Source organism: Gavialis gangeticus, unplaced genomic scaffold, assembly GCF_001723915.1.
Source record: "Gavialis gangeticus isolate Ggan-Ray unplaced genomic scaffold, GavGan_comp1, whole genome shotgun sequence".
Lineage (NCBI taxonomy): Eukaryota > Metazoa > Chordata > Crocodylia > Gavialidae > Gavialis > Gavialis gangeticus.
Window position 1 is genome coordinate 60,803,959 of NW_017729022.1, and position 22,641 is coordinate 60,826,599.

The 22,641-nt window shown below is 44.2% G+C and overlaps 1 protein-coding gene and 2 long non-coding RNA genes across 3 annotated transcripts in view; all 3 read left to right on the forward strand.

Annotated features, from left to right (window-relative positions):
* Positions 1–9,434, forward strand: part of LOC109295967 — a 24,918-nt gene extending 15,484 nt beyond the window's left edge. The window contains exons 3-4 of the long non-coding RNA XR_002096869.1: positions 6,247–6,389; positions 9,355–9,434. This is a non-coding gene — a long non-coding RNA (uncharacterized LOC109295967). The remainder of the gene's footprint in view (positions 1–6,246; positions 6,390–9,354) is intronic.
* A 92-nt stretch (positions 9,435–9,526) lies between these two features.
* LOC109295966 lies at positions 9,527–12,488 on the forward strand. Its single transcript, XR_002096868.1, has 2 exons — positions 9,527–9,616; positions 12,260–12,488. It is a non-coding gene; the product is annotated as an uncharacterized LOC109295966 (long non-coding RNA).
* An 8,131-nt stretch (positions 12,489–20,619) lies between these two features.
* MKL1 (megakaryoblastic leukemia (translocation) 1) overlaps positions 20,620–22,641 on the forward strand; it is a 105,378-nt gene continuing 103,356 nt past the window's right edge. The window contains exon 1 of the mRNA XM_019515140.1: positions 20,620–20,829. Within this exon, the coding sequence (XP_019370685.1) occupies positions 20,784–20,829 (46 nt within the window). The 5' untranslated portion in view covers positions 20,620–20,783. The remainder of the gene's footprint in view (positions 20,830–22,641) is intronic.

Here is a 22,641-nt window from a genome sequence, read left to right on the forward strand (position 1 = left end):
GCTCGCTCCAGGCAGAAGGGGGCAAGCAGCAGCAGGGCACAGCTCCTGCTCCCAGCACTGCCTTGCCCACATCCTGCGTTCTGTCTGCGCTGGCTGGCAAGTGGTGACAGGGCAGAGCCCCTGCTCCCAGTGCTGATGCGGGCGCCGTAGTGCTGGGAGTGGGGGCTATGCCCTGCTGCTGCCTGGAGCGAGCTGCGCCTGCATCGCACCCTCCCACTCCCCTGTGCTGGCTGGGCTGGATGGGGGATGGGGCTGGGCAGGGCAGCCATGGGGGCTTCTCTTGTAGCTCCCCCTGCCAGGGCAGAGGCAGGCACAGCCAGAGGAGCTGTGGGAGAAGCCCCCATGGCTTCCCTGCCTGGCCGTAGTCTTCTGGCCCTTAAAAAAAAACCCAAAAAAAAAACCCCACACTCACTGGCTGTGGCAGTGGTGATCAGGGCCTCTGAGGGCTTGTGGCAGAGCCCCTCTGTGCAGTGGGGGGCAGCAGGGATCACTCCCCTTGACTGGCACCTGCGTGGCAGATGCCCCATGGTGTTGGTGCACCATGGCTCGGCAGGGCGCTGCATGCTGTTTGGGAACTGGGGCAGCTCCGGCAGTCAGCTGGAGCCCAGCTCTGCTCAGCCCCAGTGGCCCCAGTTCCCAGGCAGCATGTGGTGCCCTGCCGAGCCGCGCTGCACCTGTGGTTCCGGGCAGGGCAGCCATGGGGGTTTCTCCCGTGGCTCCCCCTGCCCGGGGAGAGGCAGGCACAGCCACGGGAGAACTGCAGCTGACTGTGCCTGCCTCTCCCTGGCCGATCTGAATCGGTGCCGAATCTCCGATTCTGATTTGGCCCAATTGAATGGGGATGGTGATTTGAATCACTGTATCGAATCACTGTCCTCCAAAATTCGCCAAATCCAAATTGAATACTTCCCTATTCACACAGGCCTACTGAGCAATACTTATGAATTTCCTAAAACTCTTAGCAAGTGCTACTTTTGACCTGCCTTGTTTGTTATGTGTAATGCTGGTTTAGCATTCTGGGAGTTTTCAAGTTTCCATACATCTCCTACCATGTATTCAGCTGTGAAGTTTTTGAAGTAATACTTGGAATTAGTTTTATGAGCCTGCTGTTCATGGCATTTAGAAGCTAAGTGGACATTTGACAATGGTCTTCAGAAACCTTTTTTTTTCAAATTATAGCACTGCTGGTCTGAGTAAAATGTAGGGGTGCTAAAGATGCGGGCCAGATCTAGCCAGTGAAGCAGTGTCACCTGCTTTATGGGGCCCCTGGAAGGAGCAGGAAGGGCCAAGCAGGGGTGGGGCCTGCCACCAAATTCCTGGGTATGAAGCCCTGTTGGGGATGCATTTTGGTGGCAGCAGGGAAAACAGCTGCTTTAATCCCCCCCAGCTCCCTAAGCCCGTGCAGCACCTCAGGCATCTGTGGCAGTTAATGCTGCTGTTGCTTGCTCTGCTGCTGGAAGAGGTCTGGATCGCCAGCAAGGAGCAGCATGGTCTCGATTTGGCCTGGTGGGCTGAATGAGTTTGACACTGCTTCCAGTGTTAGAAATTGGTCCTTGTTGAATGGATTTTCAAGCTATTGGGGAGAGTTGCTTTTATCTACAAGGATTCATCAACTATTGCGAAGACTCTGCTGTTTTCAGTCCAGTTACACCAGGCAGGTTCTTTCCAGCTCATTCCCCTTTCAAGTCCTAACTTCTCTTAAGACAGCTCTTTGTGCCTTTTGACTGATAAGGTTTCATACTGGTCCCAACATGTCTTGTTTTGGATCCTAGATGCAGATCTCACCACTGCCGGGAGCAAAAGATTTCTAGTGATACTTGGAGATGGCCAGTCTTCTACCATCGTGCTCTTGGGACAGGCTGAATACAGGCTCAGAGACTTTAGCTACGTAGTGGGAACACACCCATCCATTTCTTATCAGCTTTTCTGTCTGCCTTTGTTTGCAATATTTTTATTGAAGGCCTGGAGGATAGTGACTCAAGGTCCAAAATGGAGTATGCAGTCTTATATCTCTGAGTCACTAGTTCTAATGTAGCCTGTGGTTGCCAGCTGAAAACGGTTACTTTTTGACTGTTCAGTGGTTTGTATGAAATGATCATACTGCAGTTTCCAGAAGGCAGGAGTTCCTGTTTTATATTTGGCCTCTCAGCAGAGCGGTCAAGAGGCTAAACTCCACTGCTTGCCTGAAGGTGTTTCTTCTGGGCCAGAGTTGGATTTGGTCTTTGAGAAGCTTTTGTGCTGCAGCTGACTGTGCTATATCCTTATTATGGGCAGATGAGGCTTCAGTCTTAAGGTTAGTCAACCTGGATTTAAATTTACTGGAAACAGAATCCTGTTTCCACTTGTATGCATAGCTGCAGCTTGAGTGGCTGCATGTTGAATACATTCCTTAATGCATCCTTTCTTCGTGAGGCCTTTTATGGAGGTGATTTCCTAAATCTAAAAAACTAAAGCTAAAAAGAGTGCTTGAGAGAGATCTTACTCTTGATCTCTAGCAACCTCTCAGTTTACTGTGTTGCTGTTCCTTCCGCATGCTACAGATTGCCGCCTTCTGGCCTTTTTTTCAGCGTTGGGATGATTGGGAGACACGACTGCCTTTGGGCACAACGTGACATTGTCTCTCCTTTTCTGTTCATTCATCTCGGAGACTGATCCACTTACAGCCTCTCTGCCCCAGGATTACCTCTTCTTTTGGCCAGCTGATCACAGCTGGCACAGTCATTTAACAGAAGGCTGCTCTTAAGTTTAAAAAAAAAAATAGTATCTGCTTCTTCCCAAAATAGCCCAGCTGCACACACATGCTGTTGCTGTTAGCCGATGCAGGTTGCTTAGCAATTCTTAAATTGGTAGGAAATTACTATTACCCTGGCAACTCAACCCCCAAAATGCAAACATTTCAAGGAGAGAGAGACAGGAATGCTCTTCACAGCAGCTTCCTCTTGCCCTGAGAAACTGAATGGCTGGGTTTTTTCCTCCTATTTCCTTTTTCATTGTCCTGATTGTTATTTGTTTCCTTTGAGGGCTTTCTGTAGTACTTGATGCTGGATGGCTCCCCACCCCATTTAAAATATTCATCTTCTTTGTTGGAGGCTGAATTCTGCCTGTACTGTGTGATACTTTTGCTGAAGCTAATGTTGTACAACCAACAGCTACAGCGTCAAGCCTTTCTATGCATGTGTGCTTATATGTATTTGGGTAGACTCGGGAAACCTTACTCTCCTCCCATGCAGAAGCATCTCATCCTCATCTCTCTATTACCAGCAGTTTTATCAAAAAATGTTAAGTAATGGTGCAAAATCTTAATATTTGCACACACAAGTGGTTCCTACTATGTCTGAAGCAGAAGTTGTTTGCATTCAAAACCAAGGAGAAAATGGAACATGGTGGTTCATGTGCCTTTTGTGCTACTTTTGTAGCAACTCTATTCTCTCATTGCCCTTGCTCAATGCTTATGTCATCTGTGACGTATTCCAGAGGAAGCTAAGTTAAACTTTCAGTGGATGTTGCTGTGACAAAAGGCTTTTGACAGCAATGGGAAAATAGGGATATAAACAGAGGTCTCCCTTACCTTTAAGGGAAGGTTATTGTTGATCTTCTGCCTCTGTTCACACACCTGTATCCTCAGGACATGCTATTTCTCTGTGAAAAAATACTAAGTCTTTAAAAATGGCAGCAAAACAAACATTTTAAATATGTAATTAATTTGTAAATATTAATATGTGTAACAGCCTAATCCCTGTAAAATGCTACTCCCCTGGAAGTGGGAAAGAATGCATTGTGGGAAACCTTTTGGCTAAGTATAGACCGTCAGAAAGCCCAAGGCTGAATTGATTCGGTCTTTGCTGGTTAGTCTAAGCTGCAAAAATTGAACCAATTAGCAAATGAACAGAAATTTACTTTTGATTCAGGAAATGCAGCCACATACCTGCAGTAGCTCAGGCCAGAAGCAAGGGGTGCTACAGCATGGCCTCCTGGCAGGTAGCCAGAATGGTCTGTGTGTTCACTTTCTCTTCCTGCTGCCCCCAGGTCTGGAATTTGCAGTCACCAATCAGAGCAGCAGGACTCTGCAGGGTTGCTTATCACTTCCTCTTTCAGGTGCCTCTGGGATTTGTAGTCCACAGTCATAGCCAGCACTAACTAAACCAGCAGGGCAGTGCAGCTCTGTACTCTTGGGGGGGGGTGGGGGATGATGCACACGGGATGACACGGTGAGTTTAACTTCCTTCCCTGGCCCCAGCCTCCAGGAGCTAGGGTTTGCCTGAGGGGGCCAGTGAGGTTGGTGAGCCAGTCCTCACTACTCCAGCTGGAGAGCAGAGGGGCAGAACCAGCCCTATTCTCTGGAGCAGTGGCACAGTCCAGGGCTGCAAAGCATGCTGGGATGCTGGGGAACTGTGACTTTTAATTTGAACCAGGAAGGGGCCTGGGACAGAAGTTTAATAAACTGGTTTGACCCAAATCAGTTAAGTCTGATGCTACATTCAGCCAGGTTGATCTTAAACCAGTTTCAGCCTTTTAAACTGGTTTATGTGTAACTTCTGTCTCTAGCTCTTAAGATCAGACTTCTGGCAACCAAACAGAGGTTTTAATATCTCACAGTAGAACATTTGAAGCATTATACCATATTTGCTGTACCAAATTACTTGCAAACACAGCAAACTTAACAAACTACTGCCCAACCTGGTTTTCTTCCGTTCCGGTGGTAATTGACTTTCGGCAAGCTTTATAGCCTGCTGTTCAAAAATGTCCTCTTTCCCTGAGACTTGTTGGAGTCAGGGCCATGGTCTGGAACAATCAAGATTGTGCAGAGCCAGGAATTCTGCATTTGTTAGACTGATACTTTGCCTTTTTAGGGATTTTATAAAGTAGTCTGCAATGGGAGATGGAGACTCTTATACAAATTTTAAACGGCACATCAAGTAGAATAGGAAATATGTATGTTGGAAAATGATGAAAGAGCGGTACATTAAGGAGATCTGCATGGCTCCTATGCAACTCCTTTGTGAGGAACCCAACCCTTGTCATCCTGCTAAATTCGATGTGGTGGCCTGGGAGTGTGTATCTCGCAGATCGGTGTCTGGCTAATCTGGGTGTGCCTAGACTAGGAAAACAAGTTTTGCTTTAAAACAGTGTATTGGCTAACATGGTTTTAAATACAACTTGGTTTGCTTACTCCAGGTCCAGTTTTGTTTTAAAATCATGTTAAAACATGTTTAGTGAACATGCTTTGACATGCTGCCTATTTTTGTTAGTTTAAACATGTTGTGTGATAGCTTTGAATCCTTTCTCTCTACCTGAAAGGGGAAGGATCTTTTAGGGAAGAAAGTAAGATGGGTCCACTCCCAGTCCAACCTTTTTGTTAGCTGCTGCGAGGTTTGGGATGCATTTGTTATTGGGTCACTGCTTCCCAGTGGGTAGACTGGGCAGTGTGTTGCAGTCTGTCTGCCTCAGTTTCCCCCAGAGGATACTCCAGTGGTTGTGGATCAGTTGCTCTGGTCAGGCAATTACAAAAGTTCTGTCTTTTCTGCTGGGGTAGCGAACATCACTGTTCTAGTGTCTAAGCAGACACAATAAGGGAAGTTTATCCCAGTTAAGCTCAACTCTATCTGAAGCTGTTCATCTGCCCACTCTTTGTGCTCAGTTTGCATCTCTCTTCCTCCCAGGTGGGGCATCCCCTGTTATGGGCTTGCTTAACTATTGACATCAGGTTTAGTGTGGAGCTACCTCTCTTTCAGGGAGATTTTATCTGGCGTTAGTCTTGCTTTACAATTGTTCTAGCCAGCCCTCTCTCCTCAACTGAGAGCAGTAGGTCCCTCTCTAGGCAGCTGCCAAAAGAGGAAGATCTGTCAAATTTAGTCTTTTTCTACAGGCCCAGTATAAGTAGAAGGGCAGTGGGTGGAGCTGACAGTCCACTGCTGTTTAACTCTTCCTAGCCTATGCAGGGTCTGTATGTCCCATCACACTCTGCTATTTTACATCTTGGAGGCAGTGGGGAAGAAAAATTTTCGGGCTTTGTTTTCACATCATAAAGAAACAAAAGGTGTGGAAGCCCATTTTTCTCTTTGCAGATCACCTTTGAAATTATGCTTTCAAATGAATATGAACAAGATTTGTTAGAAAATGTATCAAGGAAGGGATAGTCTTATTCTAGCTGAAGTGAAATGAAGTAAAACACATGCTTAATCTTGTAGCTGACTTTAGGTCTATTTAATTTCTCTTGTTAGAACAAGCACTTTTTTTTTTTTCCAGTTGATGTACTTGGAGACCATCCATCCAACTTTCCATAGTTTGTCTTGAGATCATGATGCGGAATTCTAGGGATGGCTATGACAGCATGGCTGAAATTAGTCTGTATACATTGCAGCAATTCTAAGTGATGGTTTGAGCGTTTGGTATGCATTCCTCTGAGGCAAGGATACTACTGCTTATCACTTTGCTGTTTCTTGTTAACGTACTTTGCAAACATTAATCATGATCTTTGAGGTAGCAAAGAAAAACAGGGAAATGGAAGCTCCAGGCCAGGTACAGACATACTTTTACCGGTATAAATGATCAAAAACGGGGCTATACCTGTAACAGAACAGAAGTTTTGGTGCCCACGTATTGGTTTAAAAATGGCAGAACCCATTCTGATTTGTGTGCCCTCCCCCCAGCCCCTCAGCCAGAGGGCAGATGTGCATCCTGTTTGCCACTGACATAAACTATGCTGCTTACAAAAAACCAATTAAGTTATATCGATTCAGTCTCAGGCTTTTTGAATGCCTGTACCTAGCCAAAGACTGAAGCCTTGCCCACAAAAAGGTGGGTTTGTTTGAACCCATTTCAGGCTGGTTTAGGTTAACAGTTAATACAGTGGCTTCTGGACTTGATGCACGTATCAGCAAAGTACAGACAGTTAAAGCCCTAAGGCTGAATCCATTTAATCTTTGCAGGTTAGTCTAAGCAAGTGAACAGATACTCACTTTTGATTCTGGAAATGCAGCCATGTGCCTGCAGTGGCTCAGGCCAGAAGCTGGGGAGTGCTAGAGCACGCCTTCCTGCTCAGCTGGAGCAGACAGCTTGGGCCAAGGCGAGGCTGCCCCCGGTGAGGGGCAGGGGATGTTGTGGGGGAGGTACAAAGCATCCTGTGATCCGGGGGGTGGACACTATGAGTTAACTTCTGAATCTGGAGGGGACCGGAGACAAATCAGTTTATTGAACTTCTAACTTAAAGCAGTTAAGTGTAAAACTACATCCATCCAGATTTATTTTAAACAGGTTTCAGCCATTTTGAAAGAGGTTTATGTGTACTGAACTTCCGTTATGTTACAGATTTGAACTGGTTTCTGGTCACTTATACTGGTTTATTAACAATTTCTGTCCCTAGCCACCAAGACTGGGAAGTACAATTATCTTTAACGGAAACCCCCCTGCTGTTTAATCTCTAAAGGGAAAAGTTTTTGTTTAGGTGAGACTTTTGCACTGTTTTGTTTGAATAGTTTCTAAAACATAGATAGGGATTTCCTGCAGATCTCATTTTGTTGCCTTCATTGTTATCTCCATTTCTTTAATGGAAGCTTAGCTTCTGAAAATCCTACAGGCTGATAAATAGCTGCAGCACAGCTAGAGTTAATGCAGTCTTGGCCTGTGAGCCTGGACAGGTAGAAGCAGCAGTGATAGAGATGCAGGAAACCCTCACCTCCATCAAAGCTGGATGTGAATGCCTTAGTACAAGCTCCTGTTAATGGTAGTACATCTTTCATTACTGGTTCTCATCTTGAAGCTGTCCAGCTGATTATATTTGCATCGTGCATATTCATCCATTTGAAAGGCAGCTGTATGGGAACACAGATGTGGGTTTTAAATGTTCACATATTTGAATAGTTTGTTTGGATAATTGATTCTTGATTTATTCTTTATAAAAACTGTAGCTCATAAATTACAAGGGAACACTTTTTTACTTTATGTACAGTTATTTTTTCCTCCATAATTCATTTGCGCTGTTTGTATGGGTTGCTTGCAGAATGGGAAGGATAATCGTATTTCTGGTTTCAAGAAAGAGGTGACCTGTCAGGGAGGGGGGCAGGTAATGTGGTGGTTGGTGGTGGGACAGTGATATGCCCATGCCCCGCCCCCCCCTGCCCTGTTGCTGCCTCTCACTCCTGACCCACAGTACTCCACCCCCTCCCCTCAGACTATGCTGGTGCCTCTTCCTCCTGACCTGCAGCCCCCTGGCCCTGCCGGTGCCCTGTGCTTCTGACCTGCAGCTGCCTGCTCCCCCCACAGCCCTGCAGCATCTCCCAGTGGCCCCACCCCTTCAAGCACAGGCACCAATCCCAGTGCCACCAGCCTGGCTGTGCAGCTCTCTGCTGTCCCCAAAGGGCCCCCCTACCTGCTTCCCCTGCCATGGGAGGGCAGGTGCCTCCCTTAGCCTGCCACAGCCCCAGCGTACCCACAGGTACTCACCCCCCTTCACACACCCATCTCCTGCCACACACGTGTGTGCGCATGCACGCATGCACATGCCTCCCGGACAGTCCACAAGCCATGGCCCCCCACAGACTTACCTGCATGTAGCTGTTGGGGCTTGTCCTACCACCACGTGATGCCCCGTACCTCTAATCACCCTCTCCCCCCAGCCCCAAGCAGCTCCTTGCTAGGGCAGGCTGGGAAGTGCCAGGAAAAAACTGAGCGGAACAAAATCCCAGACATTTTTTGATATTTAAAAAAACTGCCTTGATGAAGATGGGAGGACTCAAAAAGAGGTCCTGTCCAGGAAAACCCAGATGTATGGTAACCCTAAGAATGGGGGAAGAGGGGCAGTATTTTATTTTAAAGTGTGGATGTGCTTGCAAAATCAGATTATCTGAGAGCCAGAGAAACAGGTATACTACCTGAAATTACTCCACTTGTTTTCACTCCCTTGACTGGATTTCAAGCAAGTTTTTATATTATTTATTTATTTTAAGGAAGGAGAGTCCTTAATTCTTATTAAACATGTTTCATTGGCAGATGCTAAGCACCGTAAAACTAATGCTGTTTTTCCTTCCTTCAAAAAATGAGGAGGTATAACTAAGGTTAGGAGTACTGTTGTAGGATCTGTATAAAAAACAGAAGGATAACAGTGGTTAGTAGCTTGTTTGATCATCGGACACAGTGAATGACCCTGTTGAGGACAGGAAAATGCCATGCAAGTCTCGAGGCTAATAGGCTTAGTGGGTATGAATGACTGAGTCTAAATTGACAACAATAATGCAAATAGTAAACTACATCTAGAAATGGTGTGCTGGACTTCAAGGCAGAGATGCCACATATCATTATGGAAGTGGGATAGCTTTCCCTATGATAAGGTCCAAACTTGTGTTGTTTCTCTTGTAGGTTGCCATCACGAAAGCCAAAGTGGATTTCTCCGGCGTTGTGTGCCTGCCCCCTTCCGTCATTGCTGGCAATGGGCTGGACGGAGGAGGGGCAGGTGAAAATGATGATGAGCCGGTGCTGGTGTCGCTTTCGGCGGCACCAAGCCCCCAGAGTGAAGCCGTTGCCAATGAGCTGCAGGAACTCTCCTTGCAGCCCGAGCTGACCCTGAATCTCCATCATGGCCGGAATCCCAACCTTCCCCCACTAAGTGAAAGGAAGAATGGTAAGTAGCACAGTGGATTAATGTTCTGTGACATTTGTCTCCTGTAACCAGCCTTTGGCAGGTGGAGTAAGCTGGTGTGGCACATGCTTTGATTATCACAGAAAGCTAGGGTTGGAAGGGACCTCAGGAGGTCATCTAGCCCAACCCCCTGCTCAAAACAGGAGCATCCCCAACTAGATCATCCCAGCCAAGGCTCTGTCTAGCCAGATCTTAAAAACCTTAAAAAAGGATGGAGCTTTTACCCAGAGAGGTGGTAGCCTGTTCCAGTGTTTTACTACCCTCTACCCTTCTAGTGAGAAAACTCTTCTTAATATCTAACCTAAACTTCCCTTGCTGCAACTTGAGACCATTGCTCCTTGTTCTGTCATCTGCCACCACTGAGAACAGTCTAGCTCCATTCTCTTTCAAACCTGCCTTCAGGTAGTTGAAGACTGTTATCAAATTCCCCCTCAATCTTCTCTTCTCTAGACTAGATAAGCCCAGTTCTCTCAGTCTTTCCTCAGAAGTCATGTCCACCAGCCCCCTCACCATTTTTGTTGCCCTCTGGTGGACTGTCTCCAGTTTGTCCACATCCTTTCTATAGTGGTGGCCCCAAAACTGAATACAGTACTCCAGATGTGGCCTCACCAACGCTGAATAGAGGGGAATAATCACTTCCCTTGACTTACTGGCAACATGCCTACCAGTGCAGCCCAGTATGCTGTTGGCTGCCTTTGCAACAAGGGAATGCTGCTGGCTCATTCAGCTTATTGTCCATAATAACCCCCAGGTCCTTTTCTGCAGAGCTGCTGCCCATCCAGTTAGCCCCCAGCTTGTACTGATGCATGGGATTGTCCCGACCTAAGTGCAAGACTTTGCGCTTGTTCTTGTTAAACCTCATGAGATTCCTTTTGGCCCAATCCTCTAATTTGTCTAGGTCACTCTGAATCAGCCCTACCCTCCAGCATATCTACTACTCCCCACAGCTTGGTGTCCTCTGCACACTTGCTGAGGGTGTGCTCTGTGCCATCTTCCAAGTTGTTGATGCCAACACTGAACAAAACCAGCCCCAGGACTGATCCTTGGGGCAGGGGCACTCCACTTGATGATACTGGCTGCCAACTAGACATCAAGCCATTGACCACTGCTGTCTGAGCCTGATGCTCCAGCCAGTTTTCTGTTCACCTTACAGTCCATTCATCCAGCCCATACTTCCTTAGCTTGCCTGCAAGAATGCTGTGGGAGACTATATTAAAAGCCTTGCTAAAATCAAGGTATGCCACATCCACTGGTCTCCCCACATCCACAGAGCCAGTCACCTTGTCCTGACTTGCCCCTGGTGAATCCATGCAGACTGTTCTTAATCACCTTTTTCTCCTGCAAGTGCTTAGAAATGGTTTGCTTGAGGATCTGCTCTGTGATTGTTCCAGGGACTGAGGTGAGGCTGACTGGTCTGCAGTCCCCTGGATTCTCTTCTTTTCCTTTTTTAAATATGGGCCCTTTTTCTAATCATCCAGGACCTTTCCTGGTTGCCTTGAGTTTTCAGAGATGATGGCCAATGGCTCTGCAATCCATCAGCCAACTCCCTCAGCACCCTTGGGTGCATCCCAACCAGCCCCATGGACTTGTACATGTCCAGCTTTTCTAGTAGTCCCTAACCTGTTCTTTCAGCACTAAGGGTTGCTCCCCCTCCTTCCCAAACTGTGCTGCCTGATGCAATAGTCTGGGAGCTAACTTTGACTGTGAAGATTGTGGCAAAAAAGGCAATGAGTTCACTTCAACCTTTTCTGCATCCTGTCACAAGGTTGCCTGCCCCGTTCAGTAAGGAACCCACACTTTCCCTGATTCTCCTCTTGCTACTGACATGCTTGTAAAAACCCTTCTTGTTACCCTTCACATCCCTTGCTAGCCGCAACTCCAGTTGTGCTTTCACCTTCCCAATTTCATCCCTGCATGCCCAAGCAATGCTCTTATAGTCTTCCCTAGTTATTTGTCCAAGTGTCCACTTCTTATAAGCTTCCTTTTTGTTATTTAGTTTACTGAAGAGTTCCCTACTATGGCAGAAGACAACTTGGCTTAATTTCTAGTCTTCCTGCACATCAGGATGGCTTGTTCCTGCACTCTTAGTAAGGCATCTTTTGAAGTACATCCAGCCCTCCTGGATTCCTCTCCCCCTCAGTCTGGCTTCCCAGGGGATCCTGCCCATAAGCTCCCTGAATGAGTCGAAGCCTGCTTTTCTGAGGGCCAGGGTCCCTATTCTGCTGCTCTCCATCCTTCCTTTCCTCTGCATCCTGAATTAAATAACCATGAGATGATTGATTAGTGTTACTTATTTGCAATATGTCATTCATATGAATGTCTCATAATCTGTAGCTGGTATAACAATGGGAAACTGAAGCAGATGTCAAAAGATTTTTACCTCAGAAGTGGAGGATCAGTCATGGATGTTTGGCTACAAAAGGTCCAAGGAACTCTTGCAATGAATGCTTGTTAGTTATTGTCCAAGGTAAATGGCAGAAATAGCTTCCACATGCTGTGTGGTGACTAACAGTTGTGCAAAACCCACACATAAAGGCAAAGGAAGTATGACCTTGCTCTTAAACTATCCTGGAGCTGGAAACCCATTTCCTTTCAGCGGTTCTTGCCTGGTTTGTTTATGGCTAGTGAGAAATCTTTCTTGCCCTGACTGGCTGAGACTGGAGGGAGGATCCCAAATTGAGAAACAGCAGAAGAGCTAAACCATGACTTTCTCTGAGGATTTGTATTACATGGAATCTGAGCCTACAGATATTAAAAGCTTTAATGCGGGTGAAGTATTGAGCATCTTGCATGATTGGGCTCCATCTGTTTACAATTGCATAGCACAACAAATCTCAAAACCTGGGAGACATTTTGATGTGGCTGTGCTGGCCATTACTCAACATTTAGGAAAAACGACTTGTAATAGTTAACTTGGGGCCTTCATCTACAACAGAGACATCTTGTTTGGCTCGTCTGTTTTTCTGACTCAAAAGTGGGTAGTGCGTTTCTTTTGGAGGCTATGCCAAACCTTTGGTTTCTTTTCCAAAACATAAGTAAAATAGATCTTTGGGAGAAGACGGAAAGGAGAATTCTTCCCAACCTTTTCACTAATAAATACATAATCATTTAATGTTACTTTGGTTGCCTGAGAGCCATTATCCTGAATCAAAGTGCTGTACAAACAGAATAAAATCTTCTTGTCCCATAGATTTTGGTCTTGGCACAAGGCAGGCAGTGAGGTTATAGACAGGTGTGGAATATAAAACAGAAATAGTATTAGCATTACAAGCAGTGGTCCTGGCTTGGCAAGCATTTTTGTAGTCTCATGACAGGGAGTGCTGCTGAGAGATTTGGAGGATAATGAGGTAGCTTTATGGTTGTTTATGGTGAGCTGTTGCCATGCATGACAGGTAAGAGGGGGGGAAAGCACCAAGATGCTTGTTTTGAAAATTTAGCAAGTAGTGGTGAAATCATGAGTTGCTTGGAGGCAGGAATTTTTCTTGCTCAATAGCAGATGAGGTGATTAGATGAGGTGGGGTAGGTCATCAGGGGCATTCTTACATGTGCTCCTGACCTAGCTTTGGGCGCTTTTAATTAGCGAGCTTCGCTAATGAAAAGCGCTTGGTGCCATGTCAAAAGCATGCATCAGTGGTGCAGCGTGCCTCTGCATTGAGAATGTTGGTGGTACACTTTGAACTAAAGCACATTGAACATATTTTAGTTCAAAGCGTGCTGGTGCCATTTTCTCAGTGCAGAGGCATGCTGTGCTGCTGATGCACATGACATGCAAGGCTGCCAGAGTGCATCAATTTATGTATGCTGGCAGACTCGATTCTGTTCCGAAGTGCTGGATTTCCAGTGTGTTGGAGCAGACTCCCCACATGTGTAAGTGCCCTAGAACCTTAGAAAGAGGAGACTAGGTGGAGAACAGTGCTTCAGTGTGATGCAGTAGAGGAGGAGCAGCAGCCACTGTAGGGATGCAAGAGTCTTATCTGACCAAGGTGAGGAGCTGTGAAAATGGTCTTCTAGCACGATTCTGAATGGCTCTGATCGGGGCAAGATTGTGTTTGTCAAGGCCAAAGAAAAGGATGTTGTGGTCATCCTGAAACAAGATGAGGAGCCTGGACAAGAGATTTTACTACGTGGATAGACAAGAATGGCAGAAAATGTGTGGAAAGAGCAGGCATATCAGTTTGCATACAAGTGTAGTTAATTCTGGCTGTAGCCTGCAGCTATTTTACTGCGGGCTACTTGCCTTGTATAAGTTAAACAGGGTTGGGTTTGGAAAGTAGCTGAATGGGATCACCTCTTTCTCCACAGCTTTCCCCAAGGGAGAGCATGGAACTGCAGGAAATGATTCACTAGGTGGCTGTTACTGAATTGATACTGAAACAATGCCAAACTTGATTAAGAAAACAATTCAAGCATCATCTTTCCCTCAGATAAGATGTAAAGTCCAAGGTCCATAACAGTCCTGGTATTAAAGATAATATTTTTCTTGAAAATTACAGCTGTTAGCCCTAGCGTTGCATCTCAATTCCAATTTAAATTTCCCTTAAAAAATAAGGGAAATTTAAAAATTTTTTTTATATATAAAAAAATATTCTTTTCTCCTAGAACTGTGGGGGGCTGCTATGTGCGTTTGAAGAGCTGCTGTGTTTCATTTTTTGGAGAAGCCATTTGAGTGTGTTTGGTGCTTGACCAAAAGGGTCAAGCACCAAAGGGTCAAGTGTATTAAAGTTCTGAAGGAGGAAAGGCTGCTTTGTAAATGCAAGGTTATCTACATAGGGTCATGGTGTAAAAGGATACAATGGCTCACCAGTCTGCAGTGAATTGGTTTGCAGTGTATATAATGCATCTTGGATCAATACATTTGTTCTTGAAAATGAAGGGAACCTAGAATGACAATATAGACTATTTAAAGTGGAGTTCTTTACTCAGTGGCACTGATGGCAGAAATTGCATGATTTTTTTTTTTTTATATTTATAGAAGTTGACAGGTACAGTTACAGCTCTTTGCTATGTAGGTGTGACTTTGTACCTCCTGATTTCAATCACTGCTCTAAACACCTTTGTAAGTGCTTTGCCAGTTGGGATGATATTTGATTGCTTGACTGTTTCTTAACTGTATCCAGTTAACTAAAGAAGGTAGAGTTTTGGGGGTTTTTTTTTTTGCAGTGGAGCTGCTTCTGTGACAACTGGCCCAATCCAAGAAATGGGGCACTGAGAAAAATTTGGGCTGAGTGGGTGTGAGGGAGAAATGTTAGAATTAGGGAAATGTTCTTGGGGGGCTCCCTGTGTGAGGTTCAGGCTCTCCCGTTTGCAATTCTAGACAGGCTCTGCTGACTCAGAGCTGAACTATTTGTGTTGAGTGATTTTTAACTATGGTTAACCTGCTACGTGCCTTTAAATTTACAGAAAACTTCTTTCCTAGCATATCTTCTTTAGGAAAACATAGCACTGCAGTTGCACAAAACGATGATTAATTGCACTAACTATTTGTTTCAGGGCATAAAATGCTTGTAATTTGAGATGAAAAAAAGCTTTCCACACAGTACTGTGTTGTGCAGTTAAGTGCATTAAAGGATTTTAGGGATATATGTTGTAGTCATGTTGGTCTAAGGACACAGGCAGACAAGGTTCTTGGGTAAATCTGATATCTTTTATTAGACCAACTTAGATAGTTGGAAAAAAATATTCTTTGCACACTTTTGGGTACAAATACCCTTCGTCAGGCTTAGGAAGTGTCTGCAGTTGGCCTTTGTTCTTCCTGAATTTTACCCCTTCTTCCAAGCATTCAGCTTGAGTGTCATTGGGACCAGAGAAAATGGGACTGAAATACATGTTTTTCTTTTGGTGTGGCAGATTTTAATTCCCAAAGTAGTAAGAAAAAGAGAAAAAAGGAGGAGGATTCAATATTTATATATATATTTCAAACCAGGGGTTCCTTTCTAGGTTCCTCTTTCCTTTATTCTTGTTGTAACTGATCTTTGAGCCCTCCAGCACCAGGATTTTTGGAGGTCTGCACTCTTACCTGGGTTGCTGGTATTGGATAAAACTATGTAAAGAGTAAAATCTGTTTAGGGGTTTTCAGGGTGCATTAAAGGATGATAAGGTCAACGGCTTATGTAGCCCTACAGAAATAGTCCTATATAACATACTGGTTAAATACTCTGACACTTTTTGGTAACCTATTAAGATCTTTAGTCTTGGTTTGGTAAAACTGGATTTCTAGCAGAATAGCTCTGTTTCTGTCTCTAGCAGTGTTCTACAGTGGTCTTCCTAACTCGCATTTAGTTTCGTCCTTCTGCCTTATACCCACTTCTGTCAACACCCCAAATCATAGCAGGCTTCCTTTTTAGCCCAGAATTGCATGAGACTAAGCAGGAGAATGAAGCAAAAAGGTCATTGCAGAGGGATAGCTGCTGTTAAGGCTTTTATAATGTGACCTGTAATCGTGGTATTTTGGCCTTTCCTATCTATCCCCAGAGGCAGGAGGTCAGACCTAGGACTTTTGTGCGGTTTGATTGTTACTTTCAGATGAGCTCATTGGCTGTCATGATGATGCTGATGATCGCATCATTGGCCACTACCTGCAGTCCAGTTGTCAAAAGGAGTCATAATTGTGCCTCTGCCTGAGGCCATGGAAAGTGTGTTGGTAACAGTGTGGTGCTGCCCTGGTCCTTTCTCACTCCTGGGACGTTTGGATGATTCTGTCTTCGAACACGTCATTCACCAGAACATGATGATTACAGGTTTGGACAGAACTTGTAGTAGCTTGTCCATGTTATGAGTTGACTTTACTCTGAGGTGCTTACATCCTGCAGAACCCCTGGGGCAGTTAGGATGTGGGGAGTTTTCAGTATGACTGCAGGCTGTATACTAGGTATGAGCAAGAGCTCTCTCTGTGTAGTGTGACTGTATTTACAACATGGGATTAAATTGCTGCCACCCTGGCTGTTACACACCATTTCCTGTGGGAAATGCAAGAATTTTTTTACCTGTGTTTTAAGAAGCTCCTATACTGTAGTTTGTGCATATGCTTATGTACTTTTCAAGTGTGATGCCTTGAATGCTGCTTAGGAGTGGTGTGGGTAGATATTTGTACCTTATCTATCCATCTCATATACTACTTCGCCCTCCCAGAGTAGTGTGATTATTGTCCACAATCAGGTTAGAAATGGTTTTCAAATAGGTTTAGCAAATACCTTACTAAGCTTTGTGACCTGCTTTTAGCTACCAGTTGCAAAAAGCAGCATGGATGGTATGTGTGTTATAAGAACCATATCATAAACCATCCTCTTATTAATTTTTTTTTTCCCTGTGGTTTGTGAACTTGTTCAGATGCTTGTGTGTGTTGAGAGGAATTGGATTTAACACTGAAAGCTGCTGTTAAAGGGGATGCGTTCTTTGTGAAAATCTTTTTTTTTTTTTTTAAGTGTGTTCTAATGTGGGTAGGGCTTCAGGAGCTATCTTGATTAAGCCTTGTTTTTTGAATGGCAGGTTTTTCTTTTAAGTATTGCTTTTGTTTTGGATTTAAATATAAAAATACATTTCAGTGTGGTATTACAAACAAGTTGAGAGGAAATTCATGACTGGATCTGATTTCTGCTTCTCGCACATTCCGAGTGGGCTTGCTGTCCCCTCACAATGTGTGAGTAAAAGGAACAGTATGTTGGTATAAGAACAACCAGTCTGCCTTGGGTAACTTGTGTTAAGAAAGCTGTTCAGTCACACTTGCCAAATGACCATAAACACAGTGCCTCATCCAAAGACTTTGAGCATTGCTTTGAGGTCCAGTTCTTACTGAAAATAACCATCTCTTGGGGGGTTATTAAATGGCCTGGAAATGGGAATCTCTTGACAAAAAAATTAAAAAACCTTTAAAAAAAAAAAAAAAAAAAAAAAAGCTCTTAAATAGTGCTGAGGCAACAGTGAAGATTTAGGTAATGGTAAGGGCTACTTTCAACAACGAATGTAGTGGCTTTATTGAGCTTGCCATCAATGTCAAGCTGGTTGCTTCTACTTAAGTTAATGGTGGTGCTTTAATGCTTTTGCCAAGTTTTGTAGTTGCCTTCTCCACTATTTTCTGTCTGCCCCTGTTTTTTCACTCTCCCCATGTCTCCATTTGCCTTTACATTTTGAAGTATCAAGGTGATATACTATGTACTTAAATTCCTAATGAATGCACTGAATTCACTGTCTTGACTAAGCCAGTACCAGAATTGGGAAGTAATTAATTTTAGGAATTTGCTGATAGTTTTTGGTGGTAAGTAATAATTGACGATAATGGCAGGACAGACGATCAGAAATCCTCCTTGGGGGAAAACAGAATCTTTGCAGGATGACATTTGGCCTGTTTTAATCAAATGGGCTAGTGGCTTCTCTGCCCAAGATAACTACATCATTATGCAGCAGCAATTGGCTGCTAATACAGTGCAAACTAAATCCAAGCCTCGAGCAGTGGCCTTTTTCTGGGATCATGGTGCTCAACTTCTGGCCCATGGGCCAGATCGAGGCTCTGGTGAAGGGTCATCCAGTCCATAGCGCTCCTCATGGGTCCATGGAGAGCCCCGTTGGCTGTGCTGCTGCGTGTTAGATTGAGCACATAAGGTGGTGAAGGCCCTGATTCCTGGTGCTTGGGGGCTGGATGTGCAGGTTGGCACAGGGCCAAAATGTTGAGCACTGCTCTCTTGATTTTAATACCTTGCCCTGGTATATAGCACTCCTTCGAAGAATGATTTCTGCATTGTTCTACACTGCAGTGCTGTACAAAAGTGTGGGGAAGGGAAGCTCTGAACAAAGACACCAGGCAAACTTCTGTACCTCCAGGAAAGCTGTCTTCTTTGTGCAAAGTGGCACTTACCTGACACCACCACCTCTGAAGCTGCATGGTAGAATCTGGATACTTGCAGGGTTATTCTCCTTGTGAAGATCAAAGTTTGTGGTATATTTGGGGGTATGTACAGCTGCAGCAAACAGATGCGTTGGACCACTGTGGTACTCCAGGTATTTGCTCTGGTTTTTATTTCAGAGGGCACCCCTTCTCCATCAGCAGTTCAGGGCTGCAGCTGTAATCCAGTTGAGTAAAGAAACAGTGCTCTTTGAAGTAAAAGCTGCAGCAAAAAGTTGAGTGGCTGGCAAGGTAAACTGCTGGAGATTTAAGTAGGCTGAGAAACACCTGGATGTGAATAATTCCCGTTCTACTGCACTAGCCTATGGCAATGATGCTCATAGCTCCAGGCTGAGAACAGAAACTTGAATCCAGTATCCATTTATGCATGTCTGATTAATATGCCCAGCACCATATTGAGGACTTGAGAACATGTTTGAGTAACTTGCAGGATGCAAAATAATGCTTTCCAGAGTATGGAAGGGCATGCTTTCTGAAAGAGGAAGGGAACTGCTTCCTCTCCATCACTCCAAGCAAAAAAGTTCACAACATTTTTGTTGGAAATGGCTTCTCCGTTGCTGCCAGAGGGTGTTCTGGTTTTTTGTTGCGAGATGCTTCTGTGAACGAACCCTGGGCAAATTCTCAAGGTTCGGATTCCCACTTCATCTCTGCTGTACAGTCTTTGCTTTGAAACTTGCATTTTCATATAGTGTAAGCCTGGACACTAGAACTACATAGAGTGGTATTTAGGCTGAACCTGGTGTTTTGGAACCAAACTGTGTCTGCATTCTGATCCCATTATGCTACTTTATCAGGGCAAAGGGGCTGGAAAACCAGTGCAGCAGCCCTGTTGGAATGCCACTAGCTCAGGGGGCTACCCTGGGTTATTTCAAGAAGCTGGAATGCACCTTGAACTGCCTCTTGCCATTCTGGAAATGCTGCAACAACCTCCTGCGTTCTGGCTATTCTCAGCTGTGGAGCAGCTGTTGTGGGGGGCCTGTTGCATTTGAGCGTTAGAGCATCTCTGAAGCTATTTTAAGTTCATCGGTGGTTAGGAGTCGGAACACAAGGGGTGTGAAGCTGTTCCTTTGTCAATGTGGTTCTGTCTAAAGGAGAATTTGGCCAACCACAGAGCGCCTTGCTTGAAAGGGAGACCATATATTTGTCCATTTGGTTCTTAATGTTTTTTGAGTAAGGCAGAAATTAATATTTGTATTTACTGGCAAATGACTTAATGGGTACTGTCAGTAAGCTTGGGGGTGGAGGGGAGGGTGATTAGACACAAGGGAGGAGCTGCTCCTGGGACAGAAGTTGGAAGTGGTTCACTGAATTAAATTATCTAGCTAGCAAATTACTTGCCATTCTCCTTAGAGAGTGAAATTGTATTTTGCCTCTGTTAGGAGTGAGTGCAGATGCAGTGAGTAAAGATGGGTCAACTTATCTTTTAAATCTTCAGGCAACATTTTGACAATAAAAGATCCACCTTCCATTCCAGGCCACATTGCCTGTATCATCTGAGCCTGGCAAGCAGTTTAATTTTTTACCTTTAGGGTTGAAAGTATTGGAAGGGGTCCAGGATCTGGAATGGAAAAGATTAGAGCGAGGACCACCTTTTTTTCCCCCTTTTAAACTAACTTTTAATTCTACTAAACGTTCTAAACCTGGCATTTAGTGCCTCAAGTTCTGTAGCCAGAAAGGGAATGGGAACAACATTACCAACTTCCTAGATTTATTTCTTCACATCTCTTGAAGAATGAAGTAATGTGTCTCAGACTGGTGGGTTATGTATAGTGTATTTTTTTGTCTGTTTCCTAGTTCAGACTGTTTATGTTAATGCAGAGTCGTCTTGTTCTTGCAATGAAACTGCCTCATCAGCAGAGCCCTGTAGAGGATTGAAAGCTCACAGACAACTTCATATACCTTTCTCAAAAGTGGGGAAAAAAAACAACAGTGTACTTTCTAGAGTCTGTACCCCCCATCCACCAGAGCAATGTGGGGTGGAGCTCATTGTTGCAAACCATGCATCTGGAGTTCCAGCCCTAGTATTTCTCATTTTCTTCCTAGTAGTAATTTGATTCTGGGCTGTCCCAACTTGCATGTGTGGTGAATAAGCCGGGAACTGCATGGGGGAAAGAGACACGTTGTCTCAGTGACCTGAGTGCGTGGCATCTAAAGATGTGCATTTCACAGAAGGTTTGATCAAGTTTGAGGTAGGATTCCTCCATCTGACTTGCTTATTTTTAATGGATTGTGGCTGTTGAAAAAGGGATCAACATGACTCTGCTGGAACCGGAGATGCTGATGATGACAGTCCAGTCAGGTAGAGCACCTTCAACCATTTACTACTAACTAAATGTCTGTAGTATGCTATAATCGTAGTGTGTATGAATACTTGGGGAAAGCCAGCAAGGTGCGTGGTGCTATGTATAAAAGCAGACCTAGAAGTAGAACTGGGATGATTTTGAGTGTTTTCTTCAACCACATACGGGATGTTATAGTTTGAGTGTATGTCTAAAGAGGGGAAATGATCTTTCTCTTCCTTCTGATCCTCTTAAATTGAATAAATTAAAATTTCCCCCTCAAGAATTAAAAAAAATCCTAACGTGGGGCTCTAAAGTTAAAGTGCATCCCTTTGAGATAAGCTCACCACTTCTGTTTTTCTAAAACAACGGTTAACAATTGTCAGCTTGGTTTTAATGATTGATAATGAAAGTTCTATTGACACCTTAGAGGAAATGTTGAATGGTATTTTTGGAAGAACTCTGCTGTTTTACAACTCTCCTATCTTGCTTTATGGTTTACTGGATTTCTTACTCAGAGAATTAATCTGATCTTGTTTGGTAGCATTTTCTTTCAAATTATGTCATCCTTTTCGTGTGGCATCATAGCTGGATCCTGAAAATGATTAAGTGTTGTACTGACTCCAGGCATGAGGATTAGTCAAAGAAGAGTAGAAGGGGCTTGATGCTTGTTCATAATAATATTGTGCACTTCTATAGTGCCTTTCATTTGAGGATTGCAAATCATTATAAACATGAAGCTTCATGGCATGCCTGAAGATTATTTCTACTTTCTAGAAACTAAAATGCAGGCTGTGATTTTAGGCAGAGCAAGTCATGTAGCATATCAGTAGAATATGTAATAGTCTGGGAGTCTTAGTTCCCATTTCTGTCCTCTAATTGTTGGGAGGAAATAATTAGTGCAGAAAATCTCAAACGCCGCTATCTCTAAATGTATTAAGGAGCTCCTTTCTTTTGCCTTCTCCTGGTGTGGTAATGGCTCTTGTAATGTATCTTTTACCATTCTTGTACCTTTTATGTTTTTGTTATATGCTTTTTTAGAAAGCTAGAACCATTTCTAAAATTGCTTGTGTGGTTTTAGTTTCCAATTTAGTTGTTCTCTTCCTGTGCTTTGTGAAACTTGTGTAAAGATTAAGTGGAACTTAATGATCTCCCTTTATCTGATGGCCTTCCACCAAAAGTGGAAGCTATTTTCCAGCTCTGACACATTGCTGTACTCCTTCCTGTGTGGGCAAGGGGCTTTGATTCTGTAACACATCCCCCGGAGGCAAAGAAAGCAGGCCCTCTCTCTGTTTTCTGTATTGGTGGAAGGCTGAGTGGGGTGTAACATGGGAACTGCCTATTGGCTAAGATGCGTGTATCCTTATTTTTAAAGTTACAGGAAGTTTGTGTAGGCCCTATACTTGTTTGGCTATCCTCCAGCGATTTACTTGTGATCTGCCATTTTCAGAGCTGGTATTTAAGCGCTAAGAATATGCTTGGTGCTGGGCAGAACTTGCTATGCAAGGCAGCCTCTGACCCAAGCGGTCTTTTCTGGAGGAACAGTGTTTTTAGTGTGGCCACTTTTGCCTGAGACCCTGTAAGGCACAGCTGTTTTTTTTCTTCAATAAACAGAAGCAGTATCTTACCTCAGTCTGCCTTGCTTCTACTTGAATTTTTCCCCCCTTGTGCAGCATAGACAAAAGTCTCAGTGTTCAGTCAAAGAAGCTCTTTTTATTGAATTTATGCATGGTTTTTAAGGAAACTTGAGAAATTCAGTTTATCACTTCTGAGGCCTCCTCTGGGCGTCCAATTTTTGGTCGTCATACTTAAAAAAAAAAAAAAAAAAAAAA